At 34.8% G+C, this 25,564-nt stretch overlaps 3 protein-coding genes across 6 annotated transcripts; 1 reads left to right on the forward strand and 2 right to left on the reverse strand.

The window, feature by feature from the left end:
- Positions 1-115: 115 nt before the first annotated feature.
- On the reverse strand, positions 116-5,082 carry LOC145232080 (centromere protein N-like). Its single transcript, XM_080096590.1, has 8 exons — positions 4,911-5,082; positions 4,185-4,389; positions 3,413-3,458; positions 3,060-3,205; positions 2,153-2,302; positions 1,537-1,690; positions 1,043-1,179; positions 116-568 (listed from the first exon to the last, which is right to left on the reverse strand). Exons 2-8 carry the CDS (start codon positions 4,335-4,337, stop codon positions 335-337), a joined length of 1,020 nt encoding a protein of 339 aa, XP_079952716.1. The 5' UTR covers positions 4,338-4,389; positions 4,911-5,082; the 3' UTR covers positions 116-334.
- Positions 5,083-5,352: 270 nt separating this feature from the next.
- Positions 5,353-10,865, forward strand: LOC145218919 (thioredoxin domain-containing protein 11-like). 4 transcript variants are annotated; one of them, XM_080086334.1, is made up of 13 exons: positions 5,353-5,584; positions 5,964-6,180; positions 6,513-6,610; positions 6,674-6,806; positions 6,952-7,039; positions 7,473-7,660; positions 7,728-7,838; positions 8,199-8,664; positions 9,056-9,213; positions 9,379-9,575; positions 9,887-10,069; positions 10,335-10,361; positions 10,542-10,606. In XM_080086334.1, exons 1-12 carry the CDS (start codon positions 5,481-5,483, stop codon positions 10,354-10,356), a joined length of 1,965 nt encoding a protein of 654 aa, XP_079942460.1. In that variant the 5' UTR covers positions 5,353-5,480; the 3' UTR covers positions 10,357-10,361; positions 10,542-10,606. The 4 variants fall into 4 exon arrangements, with proteins under 4 accessions (XP_079942460.1, XP_079942467.1, XP_079942454.1 ...); XM_080086341.1 differs by having other exon boundaries at positions 10,531-10,575; XM_080086328.1 differs by lacking the exon at positions 10,335-10,361 and having other exon boundaries at positions 10,542-10,865.
- A 12,154-nt stretch (positions 10,866-23,019) lies between these two features.
- LOC145211394 (zinc finger BED domain-containing protein 5-like) lies at positions 23,020-24,104 on the reverse strand. Its single transcript, XM_080080039.1, has 2 exons — positions 23,562-24,104; positions 23,020-23,235 (listed from the first exon to the last, which is right to left on the reverse strand). The coding sequence occupies exons 1-2, from the start codon at positions 24,102-24,104 to the stop codon at positions 23,020-23,022; spliced, it is 759 nt and encodes a 252-aa protein (XP_079936165.1).
- Between the last annotated feature and the right edge of the window lie 1,460 nt (positions 24,105-25,564).

Here is a 25,564-nt window from a genome sequence, read left to right on the forward strand (position 1 = left end):
CTTGCATTTTAGGGGCACAAAACTAGCTGTTGATATTTTTTTTTGTCAAGAATATTTCTTCCATTTCTGCTGCTGACATATCTTTAAATGACTCTAATTTGGTTCATCTGGAAAGTGTATGAAGAAAACTTTTATTTTATTTTCTTGCTTAAGCGGCAACAACAAAACACAGACAATTTTAAACACAACAAAATAATAAGGGACAAAATATTTAGTGCAAAACATAAGTTCCCATTTATTTTTAGAAAAATATATTTTGGCAGACTATTGCAAAATCGTGAAATGGTAAAAAAACGCCGCTAAAAGTTTAAATGACAAAAATAGTGCTTAAAATTCATGCAGAAGATCGATTCCCAGTCGACATTTGTTCGGTGATTTTTAAAAACTGTTTTCCGGTATTAGAGACATTGGTCAAAAATCTTGGCAGTCTACTCGATGTAAGATTTTGCTGAGCAACTGTCCTTAATCCTTCAATGACATTTGGACCTTTTAATGTGGTTTGACAATGTATGGTCACATCATGTGGTAGGTTTGGAATAAAACGCCGTCCACGAAATTTTGTAACTGTCTGCAGGAAAATGAGCAATTAATTTGTGTATTTTGGGTACATTGCTTATAACCACAGTTCTTAAATTGTGCATCCAAGCTACAAAAATGTCTACCCCACAAGCTTTGTCTATTCCTTATTGGTGCTCAACACCACAAAAATTGGCATTCAAGTAGAAAAGGTTACCTATATCTCCTAATAACTACATAATACAGACAAATCATGAACCAATTTGGTTACCAAACATAAATAAGTAAATACAAAATAATGGACATCAGTGTAGGGATAGGCAACTTTATCCCATGTCTGCATGCATATTTTTATGGCACAATTATTGCCTGCAATGATGCCTTTGCTAAATTGTTTAATTAATAGTTACGAAATAGTAAAATACATAAACTTTATCCTAACACACAGGATTAACGTAGTTTAGATTTTGAATCTTCAGAAAGTGTTTAATATAACAATAAGCATGTAAAGCAATTAAACTCTTACTGTTATTTCCAATTTGCTCAATACAGGAGCAGCATCTTTGCCAAACTGTTGATTAACAAGTTCGCGGTTTCTTCTGCGCGACATCGAGTGGCAAACATTTATTCGCTCATCGTATGCATCACCAAGATTTTCATCAGCTAAAAACAGGTTGAACATACGTTATGTGATTTATTTCAACAAAGCATACCACTGAGTGTGTGTAGCTCAATTGGTAAAGTGCCAGCCCAGGAAAGGCTCCTTGTCTTATGTTTAAACCTCATCGCTAACTTTTGTCAATATTATATTAGTTTTCGTATTAATGTTGAAAACACATGCACATCTAATTGTTAAAGGTGCATAATATATATCAGCTAAGATGAACATAAGTTCATAAGTGTGATTAGTCCTGAAGTGTACATGTAGACTAGCCATCACGACCTACTCAAATATTATTTTAGTATGCCAGGCCGCTTATATATTTATAATATACTTTTTGGACCAAAACAATTACTTACCAGCTCTCAACTTTGGACAATAATACTTTTTGTCATATGTGTAGTTGTTATTTTTGTTACGATTATGCAGTAGAATTTGGGCAAGAGATTCAGGGTGCAATGACTCCAGATTCAGAGGATGAATTTCGTTGTAGCCTAGGACTTGTTTTAACTCCTGAATAAACAAAATTACAGTTTATTTTTAAATGGAACATATACAGTTCATGTACCACAACATCCTATAAGCTACGTGTTAGCAAATTAGTTTTTTCTCAGTAAAATTAAAATGAATAAGTTGGACATACTATATGTTGCCTACCCAGAAATTGGACAATCTAGAATAGTGTGGTATGTGGAAATAATCCTATTCAATTCAATACAAAAATACCTTACCTATCCTGTCATTTACACTTGGAGGTTCTATTTTTATGATATTTTATTGACACTTTTGCATTAAACATGAAAACAAACCTAGTTTCACTGATCAAAAAGATGTATATGCAAGTGTTCTTATTACACAAGCAACATGACTTAAATCAGATACATTTCCTATTTACAAATGCCAACATCCCTGCCACTTCATTAGACCACTGAGTGTACATACATTTCAGCGTTTTTCATATTTACATTTACTTACTTTAGTTAATGTGGCAAAAAGTCGTGAAGATGGCTTGGCAACCAAAACAAAAGAGGACAGTGGAAAATGGATGAAGTAAATGGGACGTGAAGAGGACGGTGAACTCAAACGACCCCATATGGCATGATTATGTTCCAATACAACAACACTCTAAAAAGTGTAATGATTGTTTAGGCAAGAAACTCCTCTTCAGCAGGTAAATAATTGTTTGAACTTTGCACAAATCAAAATAGACTATTTAACATCAATGTTTTATACTGATTACTGAACATTAGTGATGGGACGAGTACCCGGTACTCTGTATCGATACTCGTACTCGGTATCGAAATATTTTGTCTCAGTTTTCGATACCAACGTGCGAGTACCGAAGGCCGATTTACACCATAAGAATACAGGCAACTTTTTGCCAATATAAAAGTTCCGCTAGGTTACGTATATATAGTTTTTTGCTATCACATGGTGATTACATTTTTCGGAATGTGTGTGTGCACGCCTGTACCCCGACCATGGCAGATAAATTAGCCAGTGAAATACAACTAAGTACAACACTACACTTAAGTACTCGGTATCGAAGGTATATACATGTGGTACTCGTACTCGGTACTCGCTTCAAAACCTGGTATCGTCCCATTACTACTGAACATTACATTATCAGAACTAAGCGAACAAAATTTGGTCCCTTGTTTTCTTTGTTTAGTTAAGAGTTGCAAACACCACTAATTTTAAATACACAGCAAATCCAGTAAAAAAACAGGGTGTTTGGACAACTCAGTAACTTTGCACTGCATTTTAATATTACAATAAAATGGCATTATTACAGATTCTAACACTTTTCTTATATTTACCAAATTTCTGTTATATTTCTACAAGCTACCACAGAGCTTTATTTAACATTTTTTGAACTTACACAAGCCAAGGTTACAGCAATTTGCTGCTGAAGACGTTTCTCGAAAGTTGAGGCTTCAAAATCTGTATCACTCAGTTTGGTTGTTCCATCTGAGTTTTTCATCTCATACGCCTTCCATAATTTTCTTGCTTTCTTGTTCATGGTTACTGTAAAAAAAGTTTTTATGCCAAAAATGTACAATTTGTTTCTGATAAAATGATTCCTAAATTACTGGTACACATTTTATTATTAAATATTATATTTATTTGTTTTGTTTACAGTGCCAAGAAATAAAGATATTAGTGCACAAATGAAAACAATAAGACAAATCATTGTACATTGCAATAAAATGCATTAAAACAAAACCTACTTACCCAAAAGATCAAGCCTGTATACATCCTCAACGGTTATTTTGGCACCCTAATAACAACAACAAACACTTTTGTAAGTACAACAACACATGAAACACATACAAAACAGTTTTTTTTATTAAAACAAATACTTATTTCATATTTGCACTAGGGTTCCCCGAGAAATTGAAAATCCATTTCTCGAAAATCTCGAGAGTCTCAAATTTTTATTTAAGCCGATTTTCTCACAAAAACAAACAAAAAAGTTTCCGATTGTACGTTTTTTTGTAAGTAGTGGTTCTCTATCAAACGTGCAAAAAACGAAGCGACTGTTATAGATCTAACGCAACCAAGGGTGACTACTGCCTGGGAAAGGTGAAAGTTTTAGCGTCAACGCACGCTTAAAATCGCTGTTTCGGAAACAAAACAAGAAAGTTCTGTGCCCAGTCCGCTCTAGAGGCGAGTTGAAACAAAAATTACACGTAATAAGAGGTGTCACATTTACTTTTTGTTTAAGATATGTGACGTAATTTTCCTAGAGAAATTTGAATTTATTTCTCGAGAATCGAGACTCGTTTTTTTTTCAAGATTTCTCGAGAAATTCTCAAAGGAACTCTAATTTGCACACAAAACATCCCAAATATAAATGCGGTTATTACAAAACCAACAGTATCTTACTTTTTTATTCCAAGTTTACAAACATAAAAATTCATATATTTTCACTTCCAAGAAATTGTTCATCTTGTAAAAACCAGCAATAACAAAACTAAAAACAGATAAAGAACCAACATATTACCTGTGCCATATGACAGACTTGTTTGATAACATCATGCTTTTGCCTGTTATCATTAATCTTCCATGATGGGATTTTTCCCCACTTGGAAAGAATTGTCATTAACTCAAGTTTTGGAACTTGTTTAAGAATCCTGCTAAGATTTTCAGTAACCATTTTCCGTTTTTAAATTAAGTATATTTTGGTATAAAGCAGCCCTTTGCAACACCTATAAAAAACACTTTCATTTATTATTAAACCAAGAAATGTTTTTGGTTTGAAAAATATGAAACAACAATTTCTCCTAAAAAAAACCTTCCAATAAAGTTTTCCTGTATAAAACCATAGTTAAAGACTGGCCAAAAGTGCTTGTTCGTTAGTAAACAACAACAATAACAACTAACTATTTACACATTTTGTCAAATAATCACTTAATTCAGCATTTCAGCGCTTCTCAACCGGTGGGCCGTGACAGTCTTTCTGGTGGGTCGCTAAACTTTTCAAACTATTATCATATCAATACAGAAGTTAAAAAAGTTACACAGTTTGAGTTCGTGTGAATGTACTTCCAAGTTTAACTATATTATCAAAAAAAAAAACATATTACACACCATGAAAGCCGTATAAGTTAAACAATGCTTTTATTACACACACAAATTGCAATTATCGCGTCACAACAGTACTTAAACTGCAAAAGTTGCGTCACAGCAGTACTTGAATTAGTTGTAAAATCGTTATGCTAGAACTCACTTTGTCAGCTTCATTTGGACCCAGAATACATCAAATACGGTTTCATAAAGGCAGGAAAAGAATGGGAGACAAAAGCACACCGTGTTAAAACAGTGGTCCGCCAAAAAAAATGTTTAAAAGTGGGCCGTGAGCTGGAAAAGGTTGGGAAGCTCTGACTTAATTGACTCGACCTAATTTTTCACCTGACTTGCTTGTTTGTTTTCGGCGGCAAAACTAAAACAGGACTAGTGGGAGACCACTCGTCTATCTCGTTTGCATCGGTTTTACAAATTCGGCTTTAAACAAGCACTAGTTGTATTGAAAACTATATTAAAAAATAAAATATATTTTTTTAATTAAAATTTGTTACTGTATTTGCGCATTGTACGTGATAAAACAGAAACCAATTTAGAACCAAAATTCTGTGGTATTGGATAATTTGATAGTTTTCATTTGAGGGAATTTTCAACACGTCAACAATATGTACCTGTCCTTCATGCGCCACAATTGGAACGCTGTTGGCAATTGATGCAAGACAACAATGGAGTTTTTAACACACTTTAGGCGTAGTTTTGTTTGTACAATTTAGCAATGAAGGAGCACATTGCAAAATTAATCCTAATCATGAAACGCCACCCTCAATTATTTGTCTTAATTTTGTGTTTTCTTCTGTTTTTTATTCGTGCCTTTTCAAGGTAAGACGTATTCATTGGAATTGGCGATTTTGTAAACTACTTTCGAACTTGCTTGTTTTTTTGCCAAGACACAGCAACTAAGTGGCACTGCATGTAGAATATCTGCAACATTTTATGTATTAGATTTATGCAATAAACAACTTTTAATATATTTCTAAATTATACTTAATTGACTTTTTATTCAACTGCAATGAGCATTTCTTTTACCTACTAATTGGATTTGCACACTTGATAACTATTTGATGAAGAACTAACATCGAAATAAATCCAAGTTTTTTTGGTTTTACTTATGTTGGTTTTCACCCAATAAGATATAGGAACATAGAAATAATATCAAACCAAATAAAAACAGTGGCTAAACCAATCATTATTAATCTAGTATTGGGGGAGCTTCTAATACAAGACCTGCACCAGTTCCAAAACAGATTTGTTCATCTCCGTATGTCAATGATGTTTTCTCAGGGAGTTTGGTTGAGCGAAATTGGCTTCTAAGTTCTACAGAAGTATCTCTTGTCATTTATTATGCTCCCTGGTGTGTTAAGTCTATCAAAGCCCTGAAACATTTCTCAAAAGTTGCCCAAGAGTATCAAAAACAGGTTTGTATAATAAATTATCTAAAACTTGAAAATAAGTCATCAATGTAGTGAAACTATAATGCTGTACACTACAAATTTCATGTTTTGCTTATAAAAACAATGGTAATATACTGAGCAAAACCAGTATTTGCATCATTACATCATAAAACATCACAGCGTTTCAACAGTATTTTTGTCATCGTCAGGGTTTGATCATTTTGCTGAGAATATTTAAAACTCATGCATTGTGTACCTAATGTTAATATATGTTTTTGATTCTGTAATCATCTCAAAACCCACTTTATTGCTGTGTTTATACTTTTTTGCATACTTTTTTTTTCTATTTCTTGTAGATTTCTTTTATTGCTGTCAACTGTTGGTGGGACAGAGGAGAGTGTAGAGGCTCAAATGAAATTCACTATTTTCCACAAATATTTTTTCACCATAAACTGTATGTAAACCAACCTTAATAGGGCCTTGTGTGCTTTAGTTGTTAAAACTCCTTTTGTTATAGATCCAAAACTGCAGTGCACTATTCAGGTCCATTCACAAGTGATTATTTGTCTGAATTTTTACAAAAAGGATTAAGCTCATGTGCTTATCTTGGTACCTCGCATGCAGTTGATAAATTTTTTAAGGCATCTCAGGTGATTGTCAGCTGTTGTCGCGTTTTGTATAGAAACATTGTTTATCTTTTAAACCTGTATTTCATTTATTGTGTAATAGTGGAGTTAAAAACAGTTGCGTTGTAGAGTAAACTCTTTTTTTTAAATCAAATCTTTTTTGTTTCAGTTTTCAGTGATTGGTTACTTTCCTTTGCCCATCCATACAGACCTGCTTGCAAAATATATTGGTTTATCGATTGCTTCACTACGCTTCTGTAAGTAAATATATCTGTTCCAAAGTTATTTACCTAATGTTTGCCTTCTTCACAGTTGTGTGTCTACAATCTCAGACTAAAAGTATTTTGGGTTTAAAATAACTTGGCATGGTAACTGTAGATCACCTAACCAACAATACTAGTACTTAATAGTGACAAAAAATTCGACCTATGCAGATTGTATGTGTTCTCAATAGTACTGAATGCTATTAAATAGATTATTTTGTGATAGGGTCCATAAAAACTAATAAATACTGTTATATACAGTCTATAGTTTATAGACCTCTTCTGGCGGACGTTTCGACGTCCTATACAGGTCGCCTTCATCAGGGTAATAACACTGAATGCAACTAGTACAGCCTTTTTTGAAGACTAAAAATCTGATAGTTTATGGTGTAATGTGTCACTAACTGTAAAGAATTGTATTTTTTAGATCCAAACAATGATGTTGCCTTTGGAATTGTTACCAGTTCTTTGTTGGCCAAACAATTAGGCATAAAAACTGGACAGTTAAAAAAGTATGACAGATTATATGGAGATTTAATAGCAGTAGATGACTTGGACATTTTAAAAGTAACTATAGATCAAGGGTTATCTTGGGTGGAAAAGGGAAATGAAATGGTATTTATACAAAGTTTGTTCATAGTATAAAGGGGTGCATTTGTACATTTTTTTGCTTTTTTAACAGATTGTTTCTAAAATCCTGTCACCCAGTTTAAAGTCCAACACACTATATAAAATTCTACGAGATGGAGCAACCTTGTTATCATTTGTGTCACAACACAATCAAACTTTAGCAGTAAGTGTGACAGTGCTATTTTAATGCTCTTTTTCCGTTTACTGCAAACACTTTGTAAAACACAAAACATATCTTTAGTTTAAACTTATAGTATGCCAGGTCCATTAAAAGTGTTATACCGAATCAGCCAGTCACCAAGTATTTTCACACTTGTCAAGGCATAGGCTAGAGTGAAATTCGAACCCACGACAGGAGTCTTTCCAGGACTCGTGCTCCACCAACTGAGCTACCCAGGCTCCGTGGTGAGCCAGTCAAAAGTCGAATCACAAGCCCCGTTGCCTGCCTCATATGCTGCACATGTCAGTTTCGTAGTAAGATATTGCCACGTTCGGGTAAAACTGTGTTTGTTTGTTTTTTCAGATTGAAAAAGTGGCTTTGCAATACAATCAAGGTTGTTTTGATCCATCAATATGTCGATCAATCAGGGTTAACGAACAAATTTGCAGCATTTGTGCCAAAGATGATTCCTTGCAAGTTTTTCCTGCTTTGGCAGAAAATCTGATTCATTCCTTTATTAATAAACATTCTAGTTTGTCTCAACTATTGCACAAGCATTGTTTTGTCACACTGCCACTGTATGACACAAGAAGAACAAGAATTGAAATTCGCTGTCGATCAAATTTAAATAAAAACCTGAAGATTAGATCTATAACAGGCCTAGCATGTAAAACCAACCAAACTCTTGGGTTTGTTGCAATAAACATGAATGAATTTTCTGCAATTGCAAAAAACTTGGGTTTGAATGGAAATGAAAATGTTGTGATTGTTGATTTGGAAAGTGAAGTGGAATACACAATGACACAGGAGATGACCTTATTAAACCTTGGTCAGTTATTTTCTAGTAACAAACTAAATACAAAATTGTAATTAAGTTTTTAAACAACTTTTTCTTGTCTCTAACTTTTATACTATTGTGTTTTTTGTTGTGCAACAGTATGTCCTCTGTAGGTTTTTATCTTTATGCATAGCTTTTAGTTTCATTTTTGTTTATTTAAATTCAGAACTGCATATTCTTTTCACATTGAGTTGAGTTTATTTCGCTGGGCAAATCGTAGCAGCACAATAGCACTAAAATATTCACCAAAAAATAGCTGCGCAACGTTGAGACGTTATAAAGCGCGATGAAGTTAAGGGCACAATTGGTGGAAAGATGGTAGACGCGCTGCAGCTACACCGTTTTGGAAAACAAAGTCTTAAGTGTACTTTATGTGTGACAGAAAACTTCATTTTAAATTTTACAAACCATGAGCTTCCAACAAGAACTAAGATTCAGTCCTCAAAAGAAGAACCACCTGATTCTTTAAGGGAGGACATACTTGAAATTCCAAACGTTCACTCCTCAAAGTTCAACCATATGGTTCTAAACAGCACAAAGGTATTTTCTTTGACATTTTTCTTTTTGTGAAAGGTTCTTCTGTGATTTAAATTGTGGAGTTAGAGTCAATATGTTAAAGTCTGTTAAGAAAACTGTTTGTATTCTTTATCATTGTTAAAACCATATTTCTGGGTGTTTTATAATAACCTTTTTCATATTTTTCAGGATGTTTTGCTATTTTATCAATCCTCTTGGTGTGGTTTTTGTTCAATTTATTTCCAAACACTGTTGTCATTTAAAATGCATTTTCCAAACATGAAAAACATACAAATTCTTCAAATAAATGATGAGCATTCAAACCAACTCTCTGTTTCATTCCGACCTACTGTGATACCATCATTATTTTTATTTCCTGGAAACAGGTATATACATTTTTTTGTTGCCTTTTCAAACTGTTCAAGTTTTTGTTTGTCAGCACTTTGAAACCACAAAGTTTCATACAGCATTATTTGTTTATTAATAAAAGGTTCATGGTTCCTTATCATGAGTTGATAAATAGAGGGATTATATAAGTAGGCCTAAATGTATTGGTCTTATATGAAAATTTAGGGGTAATTTTGTGTTCAAAATCTTTGTTTTAATGGGTTAACCATTAACCACTGGTCTATCTTGCCTATATCTCTTTTTAAAGAAGGAAGTCAAATTTGAATTTTGTAACGTTTTACTTTTTCAGAACTTTTGACTCTGTACTGTTTTCACATTCATCACAAATGAATCTTCCAAATTTGGTCGATTTTATACTTCGTCATTCCTCGCCAAACACAAAAGCAGAACTTATTCTCAAACAATGTACATCAAAAGAAGCTGGTTCAGTTGAAACTTTTGCTGTTTGCAAACACACAGAGTTGTCTCAAAGGTAATCTGAAATAAAACCGACTGTGCACTTTAAGTGTTTTACAAGCCTCTTTTGTGTATATTTTAAATTTGCCTAAATTCTTCATCTTATTCAAATAAACACCCAAATTCCTCATCTTATTCAAATAAAATCTGAAAAAATATGATTTTATATGTCCGCATTTATTTGTGTTTGTAATACATAAGTTGTTTATATTTATTCTAATGTTTTGAAGTAAAATTATAAATAGCTTCCTTTAAAAACATTTTTTACGGTCATTGGTTAGGAATCTGGCAAAGGAATTATGATCAAGGTAAAATAGAATGGATTGTCATTGCAGTGTTATGCACAATTTGTGGTGGTAGAATTTATAACGAGATTTCTGAGAGGCTAAAATCAAAGATTGTTGATTGGTTTTCATTAATTATGTAATTTTATTAGTTATTAATATGTAACAGATTAATTTTCAAATTATTTTGAAGTTTTCTTCCAGACTGAATGACCAGCAGTTAACAATTCAAAACTTGGAAGAAATGAAAAAGAATGCAATGAGATTATTGCATCACAATCAGTGCAATTTGAAGTCACTATCAAGAGCAAATCGAGACAAAAATGTTGAAAAGAGCAAGTTTGAGCTGCTGAAGGAACAAAAGGCTTTGCGAATCAAAATTTCTGAAATAAATGAACAAATTGACTTTTCATTGGCATCTTATAATTCAGTACACAATGTAATACAAAAATCCAAATTTCGTGATGAGTTATAGAAATTCTTTTGTGATTGATTTGTAATGGTGCAATAATAAAAATATATTACTTACTTGTTTTGGTATGTTAACAGCTTATATAGCACAATGCTTATAATTGAGGGCAAGAGTGTTCAGGTCAGTACTAATCAGTTATTATTCACCAACAGGGGCTGCGGTTTTCACAAGTCACATTTTGTTTGAAATTCGAGTGGTAAGTATCATTCTATTAATATTTATGTGCGCATTTTTAATGTGATTTTTAGTTCTTGCAAAAAACGCATTTTTCTGTGCCAATTTTGTGGCGCTATGTAGGCCTACACTAGAGCTGTGTTTCGGGGGCCACGGGTGTAGATTCACCAGAAACACCCACTAAAAGCCATTATCTTTTTAACTTTATTCCCTAATTTAATCGACTATTTCACATACTATTTGGGGGTGGCACGAAGCCCAAAAGATACTTTTAGGGGGCCACGGTCCACGAAAGGTTGGGAACCACTGGTCTACACTATCTATGGTGTTGATATTGTGTTAAAGCTTCCGATGTTAGTTATGTAAGATCCAAATATAGGCCTAGACCAGACTATACCATATAGGCTATCTTGGATTAAGCAACAACGGTCACATTTTATAACGTTACAGTTCCTTTTTCTGTCTAACGCTGGTTTGTTCCTACTGTTTGGCCAAGAAAGTGTACTGATGTTTGGCATCCTCCTGAAGTTTGGCATTGTTCAGAAGTGGTATACTTTGTTGGTTGGTGCATTGTTAGGTATTTTAAATGATTTTGTAACTTTTTTGTTGAACTATTTTCAACCCTTAACCCTAAATATTCGTTTTTGGCTTTACCACGGTTAGAAAAACATAGCCTAATTGCAGAAATTTTGAGCAGTTGTTGGTTAGTGCCTATAAAAACATTGAAAACCTGCTGGAACTTGAGACGTATAAGCATCCTCCGCTTTGGCAGAGGTATTTGATACATTCAACGAAAAGCCTTTGTCCTCTATTTTGGCACAACAGGAGCGTAACGATCACAATACTAGTTCCTGTTTGTTGGTGCGAACAAGCGAGGCTCTGTTGAAGGTATTTAAAGGTTAATTTCGGAGGTAACTGAACAAAAGCAATTTAGGTTCAATGTGATGGTTGTTGCATGTAGAGTAGAATCACATAGCCTACAGTGTGTTACACAATATGCTTAGTTTTTGACACATATAAAGCGTGGTAAGTAAGCTTTTCCAACATTATAACTGAGAAATTGAATTTGTTGAGCTGCTAAGGGAACAATATACTTTGCGAATAAAAATTTATGAAATAAGTGAACAAATCGACTTTTCGTTGACATCTTACTAATCAGTTTACAACGAAATAGAAAATTCCTAGTTTCATAAACAGTTATAGAAGTTGTTAATGTTGTTGTTTTATAATTTACATAGCGCAATAATAAAATATCTTGCTGACTATTTTGTAAGTAAACATTTTGACTGAATAAAAAGCAAGTATAGAACCAAAACTTGATATGTTGCCCACGTTAGTTAAAAGCCATAATGGGAAATATCATTTCTGCAAAGGTAGACAAGTTATGGCAAAACTTGTTTTAAATTTGGTGAAGTGAATATTTGCTAAATCAGAGTTATAACTTTCAGCGCTATGCACCTAGGTCAGTGGTTCTCTACCATTTTGTGGTAACAGACCCCTTTTATAAACTTTTGTAAGTCTGCGAAGCCCCTACATAAGTTACCGTACGCCTTTTCTATGTTTTCCATTTCTTTCATTATACGTTATTATTGTTTAGCTTTTCGGGTATTTTAAGCCACGGTCACAGTCCTTTAATCTCAATGAAGTTTCTGTAAGTTTTCTAGGAAATAAAACTTGACACAATGCCCTCCCTCTGAAGTATATTGTTAATGTGTGTTATGATATTACATTGGGGGTAACAATCGAATAAGTAATTGTTTTTGGCCCAGAGGTGCAATAAACAGTTTGCACTTGTATGCAGGATTGTAAAACGGTTCGAAAACTTCAAAATAATTTACTGTTGGTCAATGAAACTAAAAATATTTGCCCTCACGGACCCCCTTGGGAACCTTCGTAAAAGCTTCGCCTTGCGTTTGCTGGTTGTTTTTTTTACTAAAACGTTCCAAGGTGGGCGGTTGTAACCCGAGACCAAACCTTCTTTTCTGCTTTCGCCCGCAATTGAGCAGCACAGGCCAGCGCAGATTAATAGTGTTTGGCCTAGTCCTGTGGTTTTTAACTCGTTTCAGGCCATGGACCACTTGCCTAGTAAAAATAAGACCGTGACCCATTCAATTTTTGAGCAAGATTGAAGGAATTGGAAAATGGAACTTTTTGGCTTGAACTAAATTCTTTAAAACCAAATTTCAAATGCATAAAAGTTATTAACAGCTTACATTTTGACCATCTTTCAGTATATAGCCTAATAGGCAATCATCTCCAGTTTATCACCAAAGTTAGTGGACATTCTGTAGACTTAGAGTGTAGACCAGTGGTCGGCAACCGCCGGTCCGCGGCCCGGTACCGGTCCGCGACGAGTTCGTTACCGGGCCGTATAATGTTTCTGGTTAAATGCTCTAAAACATTTTGTCCATGTATCGCAGGGATGAACTAATTGATGCGTTTTCATTGCTAAATATTTGTAGTTTTTTGAAGCCCAGTCCGCGATAAAATTTCAGTTTCAAAAGCGGTCCGCAGTAGAAAAAAGGTTGCCGACCCCTGGTGTAGACCACCCAAAAAGTCATTATGGACCATCAGTTGAGAAACAGCGGCCTAGTCGCAAAGAGTTCAACTGCAACCTTTCGACATTGTTAGGGCTATCGCTAGTCCGTACCCAAACTATGTGTTGTACGGGAATGAATGTACTTTGTATAATGTTGCAACGGCTTTCTTGTCAGTCAAACAAGCTGTATTTATAGTTAGAAAACTTTGTTTGTTTAACATTTTTATGTACCTTGCTATAAACATTATTTATAATATAGCCTATGTTTGACTCAGGATATCTTAACTGTAGCTTGTATTTGACTGACAAAAAGCGAGGTATCTTTATCTAAGATGTCTGAACAAGAAAACATGAAGCCTGGGCCAAGCGGTTTAAGTGAGGTAAGTCTGTTTTCTGTTTAGTAAGTTTAATTTGAAAAGTAAGCTGCAACCAGTGCTTACTGTTTCGACATATATAAGGTCTCATCATTGCAGATGTTGACAAGACATTGGTCGCATGGGTTGCAGTAGCCACCTTATGCCACTGTAGTGCGCACCATACGCATCTTGTTTACCATGTATTGACTCGATACTTTAATATTATAAAGTTACCTGGTTTGGTTTTTTTTTTTTTTTTTTTTTAAATTGGCAAATTATTATCAACGATATAGAGCTCTTTGAGCAATTGTATTTTTGTACCGACGTTTCGACGTCCTATGGTCGCTTTCATCAGGGTAAATAACATTGAATGCGCATAGTACAGTACAAGATAAACAAAGAAAAGGTAGAATAACAATGGTGTGTAGCACGTTGAAAGCATCATCGTCTGTTTTGATGTTTATTGTGTTGCCCCGTTTGTGAATAGCGTATACTACGCGTCGCGTCGACCAGACATTTAAAATAGACCCAAACTAAATTTAAAACCACACAAAAAATTCATACGGATGTACACTGTTTGTCTGATTTGTTTGTTTGTTTTCTGCATACAGCAGCGGCAACTTACACCACCAGATAATCAAACAACATCCCCAACGTCTTCCCAACAAGGTTTGCAATTTTGTTAAGTTGTTATAGTTACAACATGTCCACATTTGTAAATCTGTACAATCTGGTCTGAGTTAGAGTAAATGTGTTTCTAACTGCATTACACAACAAAATGACACTTGTCGAATCTTTTATTCCTTTGTTTTTTAGCCAATTCCGTCAATATTTCTGGAAATACAGGAAACAACACGACTATTAACGTGGTTTACGGAGACCAAAGTGAGATTAGAAACTAATTTTAGAATGGCTTTTTTACTATATGCCAGCTTCTTTTCAATTATGTGCGTCACTTATAAAGCAGCGTTTGGGACTAAACCATGGAAAATATATATGCTTGTGTAAACTATTGCGATTAATTTTAGAACTTTGTTTTTGAAAAATGGACTTCGTGGAAATGTACGAATTTTAATTTCAATGTCAGCGGTATTCATACCAATACAATTTTGTTTAATTAATAAAACCAGCACAAAACCTGTGTCCATTTGACAATAAACCTAAATTTGACTTACTTTTATACGTGCATTAAAATCAAGTTAACTTTTTGGATTACCAATTACTATGATGTCTTTGTTTAGATGTCAATTCTTCGACGGTGGCCTCCGACGAAAAAAGCGAAGGTATTTTAATACACCACACAATCTTTAAGTCATAAATACACACCTAATAACGTTGGAGTTTGAACAATGTGATGAATATCTACATATTTGTGGTTTAAAATTTCAGCCACATCGACCGGTTAAATATTTATGCATAACAATTTACGATTAAACGTAGCGAATAAAAGGCCTCTACCTCCCGCATGAATGACCTTAACCCCGAAATGTTCGTCTATACTAGGTTCACCAGCCAGAAAAACCAGCCCTAATGTGCCGAAATCTGAACAGTTGTTGTAGGGCGTTCCTTGTTTGTTGTTACCTTGATCGGCTTAAACCTTTACCGCCACGAGTATGCAAACCTTCATATTTCAGGCAAAACGTGAACTGTGCGTCTCAGATAGCCGTGATAAATGGCCATTAAACCGTATGTTTTCCAACAATACCAAGCTAATGCGCTTAGTTCTTGTACAAAATTAGGTGTATTATACCATATTCCCATAATCTGTTAAACCAAAAAAGTGCGTTTACCAAAACGTATAGTTAAACGGTCGATCTTTCTGCAAAATGCAAACATGCTAATTGTGTGAAAATAACACGAACAAGAAGTTATAACGGTTGAATCGAATCTCGCAAATGCATTAAGTGCTTTTCTGTCAATGCGTCTGTCCAATTTTAAATGTTTTACTATCATAGTCAAATCGTTATCATTTCGTATAAACACACGTCCGTTTTTGCTTGCAGAAACCTTTGTGATGTTATACACACTTAAAATTAGTAAACAATGCACTTGTGTACAAGTATGACAAATTGTGAATGTGGATAACAATGCATAAATTTGGTGGGCAGTATAAACTGACAACATAAAGGAAAGTTACCTTTTTTCTATTATTATGTCACATGCAGAGGCAAAGCTATGGGAAGCAGCCCAAGAACTCCAACAGCATCAGCTGAATGAACTTGAACCGGATGTGATTCTCAGTGACCCGAAGTTGAACCAAGCAGAATTTCCTCAAGTCCATCCAAATATGAGAGAGACTGACATATTTGACGACCAGAAGCCACTGAAAGAAGATTTTAAGCCATCTACGAGCAGTAAAGTAACATTTACTTTAGATGAGCCGCCCGAAGAAGATAAGAAGCTATCAACAAGCATGAAAGTAAAACAAAAGCTTAAAAAACTAAAACCTATAAAATTCCAGAATCTTTTTGATCTCCTGATGAAATTTCGATTCCTTGCTATAGTTGGTCCACCAGGTTGTGGAAAAACCACTTTGTCCAAAAGATTAGCAAGATCCTTACACTTCCCTAATGTTTTTGTGATTCTCCTAAAGTTTATGAATTTGGGCTACAAAACAGAACTCACAATCCAACAACTTCTGCTTGATTTCCAGTTTAGAGATGTAGATAAGTCGATACGTGATGACGCTTTTAAATGGATGTTAAAAAACCAGAAAAAATGTGTTTTTGTTTTTGATGGCTACGATCAGTGGAACTTTTCCCTTAAAAATGAAAACCCACTAGATATATCATATGATCCTCGCTTATCAGTGCAACAACTTATAGCAAATCTTTGCTGCGGGACATTTTTCAAGGAATCTAAACTTGTTTTTACAAGCCGACTTCACTCTATACTTTCTATCCCAATCATTTTTCGCCCAAAACTTACAGTTTCTGTCGGCGATCTTCCAACAAAAAGTGTGCAAACTTTGTTCTGTCATTTTGCTGGAGTAAACGGAAGTGAATTGTTTAAAAACCTAAGCACTCGAACTCCTCTATTAATAGAACTTTGTCACAATCCACTTCTTATGCAGTTTATTGTCTGTGCCAGTTTGGAGAAAGGTTTTGCTCAAGTTAAAACAATAACTGATGTTTTCAAAGTCGTTCTGAACAAAATTCATGCATTCGCCCTATCAAGTAAACGTGACATTCATTCTATTTTAAAAGGAGTTAGTAAAATGGCATACGAGGGAATACTTCGCAAATCTGTTTTGTTTACTGACGATCATCTGAAAAACAACGATCTAGATGGCGTGAATATCCAGGACATTGTGATTAATGTATCTCGTCGCCAAAATGTGTTTGAGGGCGAACAATCGTACTTTTATTTCGTGCATCAAATGTTGCAGGAGATGTTAGCAGCTGTGCACATCTGTAGGTTTATGCCCGAAGCAGATTTCGACCAAATAATTCACCAGGTGGTCTATGAGAGTCACTGGGAAATGGTTCGACGGTTTGTTTGTGGACTTCTACTTGGAAATGGAAATTATTACAAAAAAGGTTAGTGACATGACAATGATCAGTGTAAGCATGTTGAGCAGAAGTTTTTTTTTGTTCGTTTTTTTTTTTTCATTTTAGTCTGCACGTCTTTCTTACACAGATTTTCAGTTGTTTCCCACGGATATTTAGTGCTGCAGTATTCTAATGTACATCCTGGTCGTATTTTCCAGTAACTACTGCGTCGTCTTGTATGAATGTAAATGTTACAATAATCATTTCATTCCCAGTCACTTGCTATCTTTGTGTTGACCACCAAACGTCACCATCAGATCTTTTGTAGGGCTTATCCCGACACTTTGGCTACAGCACATTTTTTGACCTTATCGTCTCTGCTATTTATCTTTAGATTATTTGCCATTCCTGTTATTCACAAACAATTAAATTGATTGTGCAGACAAAGCTGGCATGTTTCGTGAAAAGCTGGTCATGTTCATGGAAACTAACGTGGGTTCCTATCAACCTACGGGTGAGAGAGTGTTTATGTTTGCTATTTCAATGACCTGCGGGAAGAAATAAGGCCCACTTCTCATATTTTTTTATTTACAAGATAAAATGTTTCTGTTTTCATCTAATTTAAAAAATATATACATTCTTACAAATGATTTACAAGTTTTAGAACTGTCAGTTCTGTATAATAAAATCTACGACTAATCCAAACTTTAAAGTGTCCGTTTATAACTCATTATAATTTTGGAAACATAGAAAGGTTTTGTTGTTAAATTTAAAACTTGCTGATAAAATGAAAAGATATATCAGTACAAGGGGGTCAATTTGGTTCCATTAGGGCATTATTCATTCTGGATTTTGTTAGCCATCGGTGGCAATTTAAGGCCCAACAAATTTTTGACATTTTTTTCAAGTGTCTAAAAACTTTTTTGCTGTCGTAGAGAAATAAAGGTCCAAATAGTAAGTTTTTGGCACGTGATCTTTCTTTTAATTTATTGGTGACCGAATGTTTAGCGGTTGTTTGTTCGTTATTGTTAGTGTTCATATTCACGGTTATATGCCATAAAGTTAGTATAAAACCCAATATACCTTTAAGAAACAAAAAATGGAGTTTACAACTTCGAAATACCCCTACTTTCAATAAATTGTACCGCTCTAGAGAAAAAAAACAATTTCAAAATGTTTTTAAAAGCAATAAGGCGACACACTAGCTAATGAATAAATAATAATGATAAGAGCAGTAAGTATATAAAACTTGTTACAACTTTTAGATGTAAATAGCTCAAGCACATGTATAATTATCAGTATATAACCTGCGTAAAAAAATCTCAACAAAGAACGCGTATAGCGTCATATTTATCACACATATTTGCATGTTAAATTGGCAATTTTTTTCCGGTGATAGTATGAAAACTTTCAAAAACCTTAAAGTAAAAAGATTATTAACAGCAGTTCAATAGGACACGATAGCTTTTAATTTTGTAAACTTACAATAAATGGGTCATTGTACCAAACAAAGAGGTCACCCGTAAAGCGTTAATGAAGATCAACGATCACGACATACTTACATATAAAGCATAGTACACCAGGCCCATGGAAAGCGTTGGAGTGTTAGACCGAACCAAGCCGGTTGCAAAGCATCCTTATATGACAAGGCACTGCCACCCCTCGGTGGGATTTGAACCATCGACTGGAGCCTTTCTTGGGCTAGTGCTCCACCAACTGAGCCACACAGACTCGGTGATCAATCCCAAAGTCGGATCACAACCACTGTTAATTGCGTATGTAACGACCGCTAGATGCGCAGCCTGGCCCTAACAGCGTCAATAGCGACGGCAACGTTTTTTTTTCCTGTAGCCACAAAAGACGCCATGCGCATTCATTATGATGCCTTTGCAACATTTACACATGTAGCAGTTAAAGGAGTGCACAACAGAACTTACTACAGGTAATCGTCAAAATCATAAAAACGTCAAAATGACTCCCAATCACCTATTATAAGTTCAGTTACGTTTTCAGTATAGATTATTACGCGTTAAACAAAATCATAACACATACCAACAGTTGGGTAACCAAGGCTGTACCAACCAGCGGCTAGAGAACCACAATTGACAGTTTAGCTTTTCAAACATTGCTGTTAGTGTTACTTGTTTCACTATAAAGTATAAACAAAAGAGACCCAAAGAAATTAGGCTAAATTCACTTATCTGGACTGCTAAACCTAGCAAGCAATGTAGCTCACAAACACGTGGCATTCAAACTTCAAAGCATACGCTCTCTCGCGGATGAAAATTTTCATACGTTACGATTAAATCAGCCAAGGGAAAAATCAATTCTCGCTGTAACAGCTGGGATTAGTTCTAAAGCAGTGGTTCCCAACCTTTTTTGTCCTGTGCACCCTTTTAGTCGATATTAAAATCTAATTCTCCCCTACAAGTTTAGTTTGCTAAAATATCATTTACATTAATATTTTAATGTAATTCGTAGAACATGAATTAATCAAGTGAACAGAAAGTAGAACAGAACAGAAATTTATCAAGCCCAATCAAGTGACTTAGACTTACACAATAATTGCAAAGCTCTGTCTTTTTCTCTTTTTGGCAAATGCAGCAATAACACATAGCACAGACAACCAGTAAGAGATTAATATTGTATTACAAATTCCCCTCCCCCTAGTGGGCAATTCCCCCCTGATTGGGAACCACTGTTCTAAAGTGATCATATGCACCAGAGAGGTCTGGTTTGCGATACATTTCTTTTTACATTTTCTTTAGATCTGTTGACTGATATACAAGAATGCTCAGATGATGAAAAGGATTACCTTGTATGTTATCTTCCCCTTCAATTGGATTACAGCATTACCATCTCATCCAGTGCAGCACACGCTTTGGCTGAAATCCTTCCGAGATTAAATCGATCTGTTGAGAGGCTAAGACTTGACAACGGCAACCTAAATTCAGACTCACTAAATTTGATTTGTGGTGGAATCAAGCAAATGAGACAAGAGGTGCTAAGTCAGCGGTTCTCAAACTTTTTTCATATTTTGTCATAACGGTCATTTAGCAATTTTCTCGAGCACTCGCGGTCCAAGTTAAATGTATTCATAAAACTAAGTGTATACATTACTTGATGTGGGAATGTTTTAATGGCATTTTAATACGTCACAAACAGGACTGAAACAATAATTAAATTGTGCGCGAATAATCGCCTTTTTAGTTTTTTAGAAACCTAAAAATGCAGTAACAAACTATTTCTTGTCACAGAAGACTCATTTGTACATCTAACTTTTGCTTATATACTCGCGGTCCAAAATCGCGTGGCGGACCCTTAAGGGACCACGGACCCCAGTGATTTTTTTTGCCCTGAGAATGTTACGGTTTGTTTATCAAAGTAATGTGTTAATTACAAAAAAAAACTGAACACAGTTTTTTGATTTATTACATGGTAGTTTTGTCCAGTTTTAGCACACTTTCAACAAAGAATTTTCAAATGTTGTGCAGATCAAGTTTCTTGATCTCAGTTCCAACCAGTTTGAAGACGACGAAATCAAATTTATTTCTGGTTGTTTAAATAAAGTCAAGAAATTGTGGCTGCACAACTGCATAATTTCGGTGTCTGGTTTGGACATTTTAAGAGAGAAAATAAGTCAACTTGAAGTCCCGGTAAGAGTTTTTCCTAATATTACAAACCGTAAAGGAATTTGACACACATACCACTCTTCTAACAGTACTTTAACTTATAATTTTTTCGTTAATAATTTTTCGTTAATTTTTGTTTATTAACAGAAGTGCTCGTTTTTATTTTCCCATTTGACGTGCAATTCACACACGCCCTACATACTTTTTGATTACTTTTTATGGACGGAGTAGCATTTGTCTCTCCTTGGCTTTTTTTTCTCTCTCGATTGTAATTTGGCTAAGGATTCATTCCGCACAAAGCTTTTGGTCGAGTTTAGGAAAAGAGAACAGTAGCGTGCGATTAAAACGGAGAATAAAAAGTTCAAGAGCAAGGTCACTTTTTTGTAGTCATGGTTGTCGAAAAGCGTTCTTTAAGGTTTATTGCGTGCGACGCATTTTCATACGAGTTTCCGAGCAGCAAAGGGCTCGTGCAATGATAAAAGTGTAACTAAGGTGGGAGAAAATTATTATCCTGTAAGTGTGATTTTGCCACCCTAATTGCAGTTACGTTTGTTCACAAAAAGCCTGTTTCTTCCCCGTCGGTTACTCAAAAGTTGCTAGCGAAAGATTTCAGTAAAAGTCAAGTTGCTTGTACTTAAAAAACATCCGCTATTTTACATTATTCTGCTATAAGAACCTTACTACTTTTTTTTAGAGTAGAAAAAAAATACTTGCTTGGAACCTGATAAATGTTCTTACGGAATAGCGTGATTGCACATTTTCTCTTTTACAGATGAAATTTCTTGAATTGTGTTTCAACGAAATGCGTCATAAACACAGATTTATTCCTGGATATAAGAAGAAGTTGATGCTGTGGAGATGCGAGATTTCTGTTCATGAAAATAAATTTACGCAAAGAAATATAAAGACAAGAATTTGCCTTTAGATTGAGTGTTCGATTTTTAAATAAACAACGGCTATTTCGATAATCTGCACAATAAATACGTCTATATTGTCCTCAGGCTAGTTTTGTTTCACACATAACTAAACCATATCCGACATGTTAAAACCCTTTAGATATCACCGACGTCAGTTGCAATGCAAAGTCATTAAGCTTTTGCTTCTTACTGCGACAGACAATTTACTTATACGGTACAAACGAACACATTACAACAAAAAATAGTAAGTAGGCCTTCTCTAAACATATACACATTTGTCGCACTTTGGAAGTATATCGGGTCAGTATATTGTAGACGAGATTATAAACTTTATTTTAACATACACTCAGCTACAGCTAAAAATCATTTTATTTTTGTCCTAAATTCTAACTTTAAGACGCATTATAGTGCAACCCTGTGCCGCTTTGACAAAAAATATACGTTGTTGTGTAGTCGGTAGGCAATCTAACATTGTATATTGTTGGATTGATGTACTACGTAGTTTTAATTTGCTGCAAGTTTGGGAGTAAAACCTAAATATTTTTTTGCCCTAATCCAGGCCATTCGTGTTACTTTTACGTGGTTCCCAGCCTTTTTTGTCCTGTGCCCCCCTTTTAGTCGATATTCAAATCGAATTCCCCCCCTACAAATTCAGTTTGCTAAAATATCGTTTACTAACATTTTAATCTATTTCTTAGAACTGAAATTAAACTCTCGATTATAACTTTTATAGCCTCTAATATTTTTCTTTGTACTATCATGACCTTTTCTGAAAAATATTTTATTCAAAAATATATTCAAAATATTAGAGTCATTGCATGTAACAGTCAGTGTGAAGCTTGTGATTGCTTTTGTCTCGACAACTCTTGATTGTGTGGAAGAGTATTGGAAAGAGCACAGCGAATATCATTCTCCACGTTTAATCTGTTTTGTTTTCATTTGCAAAAGAGTTGAAAAACCTGATTCACAAAAATAAGTGGAGACAAACGGAAGGACACTTCGAATAGCTCTCTTTGCCACTTTGGGATAAGAATTACACATCAGTGGCCAAAATTCAGTGATCGATGTATTCCTGAATAAATCTTTTGCGCTAGAATCCGTTTAAAGTTCTAAAAATTTATCCTGCAATTTATCGGGAACTTTTTCCACCAACAATGTGAATGGATTTCGTATTAAATCCAGCTCATCGTCATCAAATGTAGGGAAGTATCGAATGAATTCTGATTCTAATGCTGTCAGATTTTGCAAAATCAAATCTTTTTCCAAATCTGGAAGAACTTGTTCTTGGCCATCAACAACCAGAACTGGTGATAAATTCTTCAAACATTGTAACATTGTTCATTCTATCTTTTCTCTTCCAATTATTTAGTCTGCTGGTGAAAGCTTCCAAAGCATCTTTAAATAGTATTAAATTGGTGTTCTTCCCTTGCATCTTCAGATTCAGTTTATTCAATTGATCAAACATATCAACCAAATAAGCAAGACATATTCTAATCCATCTAACATCATTCAGCAATGAAACGAATTCCAATTTCTTTTGAAGCTCAAAAATGATTTAAGCTCGTTTCTGAGCCTAAACACTCGCTTGGAAACATTTCCTCTGGAAAACCTTAAAGCCGAGTGTTTGTATTAAAAAGAAGTACGTGATGGTCTGCATCCATGTCAATGCACAGTTGTTTAACGAAGTTGACCATTTTAATTGTTTGATCAAGAACTTCACGTAATGGAGCAGGAAGCGTTTTAGAAGCCAGCGCATGACGATGAATCATGCAGTGGATATCTTTTACGTTTGGGCTTTTAACACGAGCTTGAAATCCTAATTTACTTCCTGGCATAGCTGGGGCTCCGTCCGTGCAACACCCACGTAAGTTTTTCCATAAAATATCTTCGGATTCAAAGAAAGAAGAAACTTTTTCAAATATGTCAACAGCTTTCGTAGTTGTTTCGAGACAGGAACAAAAAAGAAGCTCCTCTTTAAATGCGTTTGAATGGGCATACTCAACAAATACCATTAACTGGGAACACGATGCCACATCAGTAGATTCATCCAGTTGAATCGAAAATAAGCCAAATGTAGCAGACTTAATCTCCTGTATAACTTGACCTTTTATATCTAAAGCCATGTCTTCTATCCTTCCCTGGACTGTATTATTTGATAATGAAACGGCAGCAACTTTTTTCCCCATCTTCATTTCCAAGCACAACTTCAACTATTTTTAAAGCACAAGGTTTTATCAAATTTTCACCAATTGTATGTGTGTTTTTTATGCCTCGCTATTTCCAAAGCAACATAGTAAGAAGCTTCAACTGCATTTGTGTTTGTTTCGTTGTATGTCCCACTTGAATCTAGTCTTTTTCACAAGCACAAGCGTGACGCACAAAAAAGCTTCTACTTTTATCCTTATATTGTGACTGAACATTTTGTAAATACTGTTTTAACTTTGTTGGTTTCAAAGAATCATTTGACAGAACTTTATTACATAGTACACATTGAGGTCTCTCCTCTCCATTTTGATTGATGCATGTGAATCCATATTCAAGATATAAAATGTTGTATTTTCTCTTTTTGACACTTATGTTAAGTAAAACCTACGGTAAAACTCGTTTGAAACACTGCTGAGATAAATTTTGCTTAATTGTTGTGATAACTAGCACAAGACTTTGAAGACTTAATGGAGGCTTTACACTTAACAATTCTTACTTTAAGTAGCGTGAATGAAATTTAAACTGCTTTTTGACTGGCCAATTACCAACGATCTAACACTAAGTATTGCTGACACGCGGGCTTTTATAGCCGGCATAACCTTCTAGCATTGTCTAAATCACATGATATCACACATACAAAATTACATCACAATTAGCTAAATCAAGTGACCTAGACTTGCACGGTAATTCTTAAACCAGTGCAAAGCTCTGTAGTTTTTAAATTTCTCGAAATTTCTTCGTACAACCACTTTCTGCATTGCTGCCTTAAATCGATTATTCGAGAACTTCCTTTTCTCAGCTCATATGCAGCAATAACACATAACACAGAAAACCAGTAAGAGATTAATATTGTTACACAAATTCCCCCTACAAACTACAAAATTCCCCCCTGGGGGAATTCCTGCCGGTTGGGAACCACTGGTATAGCCTATACCGGCGTACAACATACTGCCCCTGGTATCTATTTGTGTGGCATTGCCCACAGTTTTAACATTTAAAAAAACGTTTACTTAAAACCTGACTTCATTTTATTGCACTGTACACAGCGTTAAAAGCGACCACCAAGCAAGACAGGATTTTGTACGTGCGCAAACAAACCCATGGAGAGGCAGTGAACCAAATGTTTATGCACAAAGTGTTCCGTGGCTCAAAAACGGTTTAAAAAATACGAAACTAAACTAGTCTGTATCTGCTCCAAAATTACGGTGCCTGTGAGAATGTTCGCAGCAGAACAAATCAATCAACAATTGAATAATATCCCACAAGAACAAATGTACAAGTTTGGAATTTAACCATTTGAAATAAACGCCCATCTCAACCCCAAATTACATAAACCTGCGGAGGTGGAAGTTTTTTTCAGGTCTGATAAGCATGTAACTTTGTAGAAGGTAAAAACTTGGTATGTCAATTACACGTGACTATAAAGTAAAGCAAGCTAATC

The sequence above is a fragment of the Phallusia mammillata genome, chromosome 1, assembly GCF_965637545.1.
Source record: "Phallusia mammillata chromosome 1, kaPhaMamm4.hap1.1, whole genome shotgun sequence".
Classification (NCBI taxonomy): Eukaryota; Metazoa; Chordata; class Ascidiacea; order Phlebobranchia; family Ascidiidae; genus Phallusia; species Phallusia mammillata.

Coding starts and splice junctions, on each gene's coding strand:
- LOC145211394 (XM_080080039.1), bottom strand. CDS start 24,104: ATGGGGAAAAAAGTTGCTGCCGTTTCATTATCAAATAATACAGTCCAG. Junction 23,236..23,561: donor ACATGGATGCAGACCATCAC/GTACTTCTTTTT, acceptor CAATGTTTGAAG/AATTTATCACCAGTTCTGGT.
- LOC145218919 (XM_080086328.1), top strand. CDS start 5,481: ATGAAGGAGCACATTGCAAAATTAATCCTAATCATGAAACGCCACCCT. Junction 5,585..5,963: donor TTTATTCGTGCCTTTTCAAG/GTAAGACGTATT, acceptor TTATTAATCTAG/TATTGGGGGAGCTTCTAATA. Junction 7,839..8,198: donor AACACAATCAAACTTTAGCA/GTAAGTGTGACA, acceptor TTGTTTTTTCAG/ATTGAAAAAGTGGCTTTGCA.
- LOC145232080 (XM_080096590.1), bottom strand. CDS start 4,337: ATGGTTACTGAAAATCTTAGCAGGATTCTTAAACAAGTTCCAAAACTT. Junction 3,459..4,184: donor AAGTCTGTCATATGGCACAG/GTAATATGTTGG, acceptor TGTTGTTATTAG/GGTGCCAAAATAACCGTTGA. Junction 1,180..1,536: donor TTGTCCAAAGTTGAGAGCTG/GTAAGTAATTGT, acceptor ACCTGTTTTTAG/CTGATGAAAATCTTGGTGAT.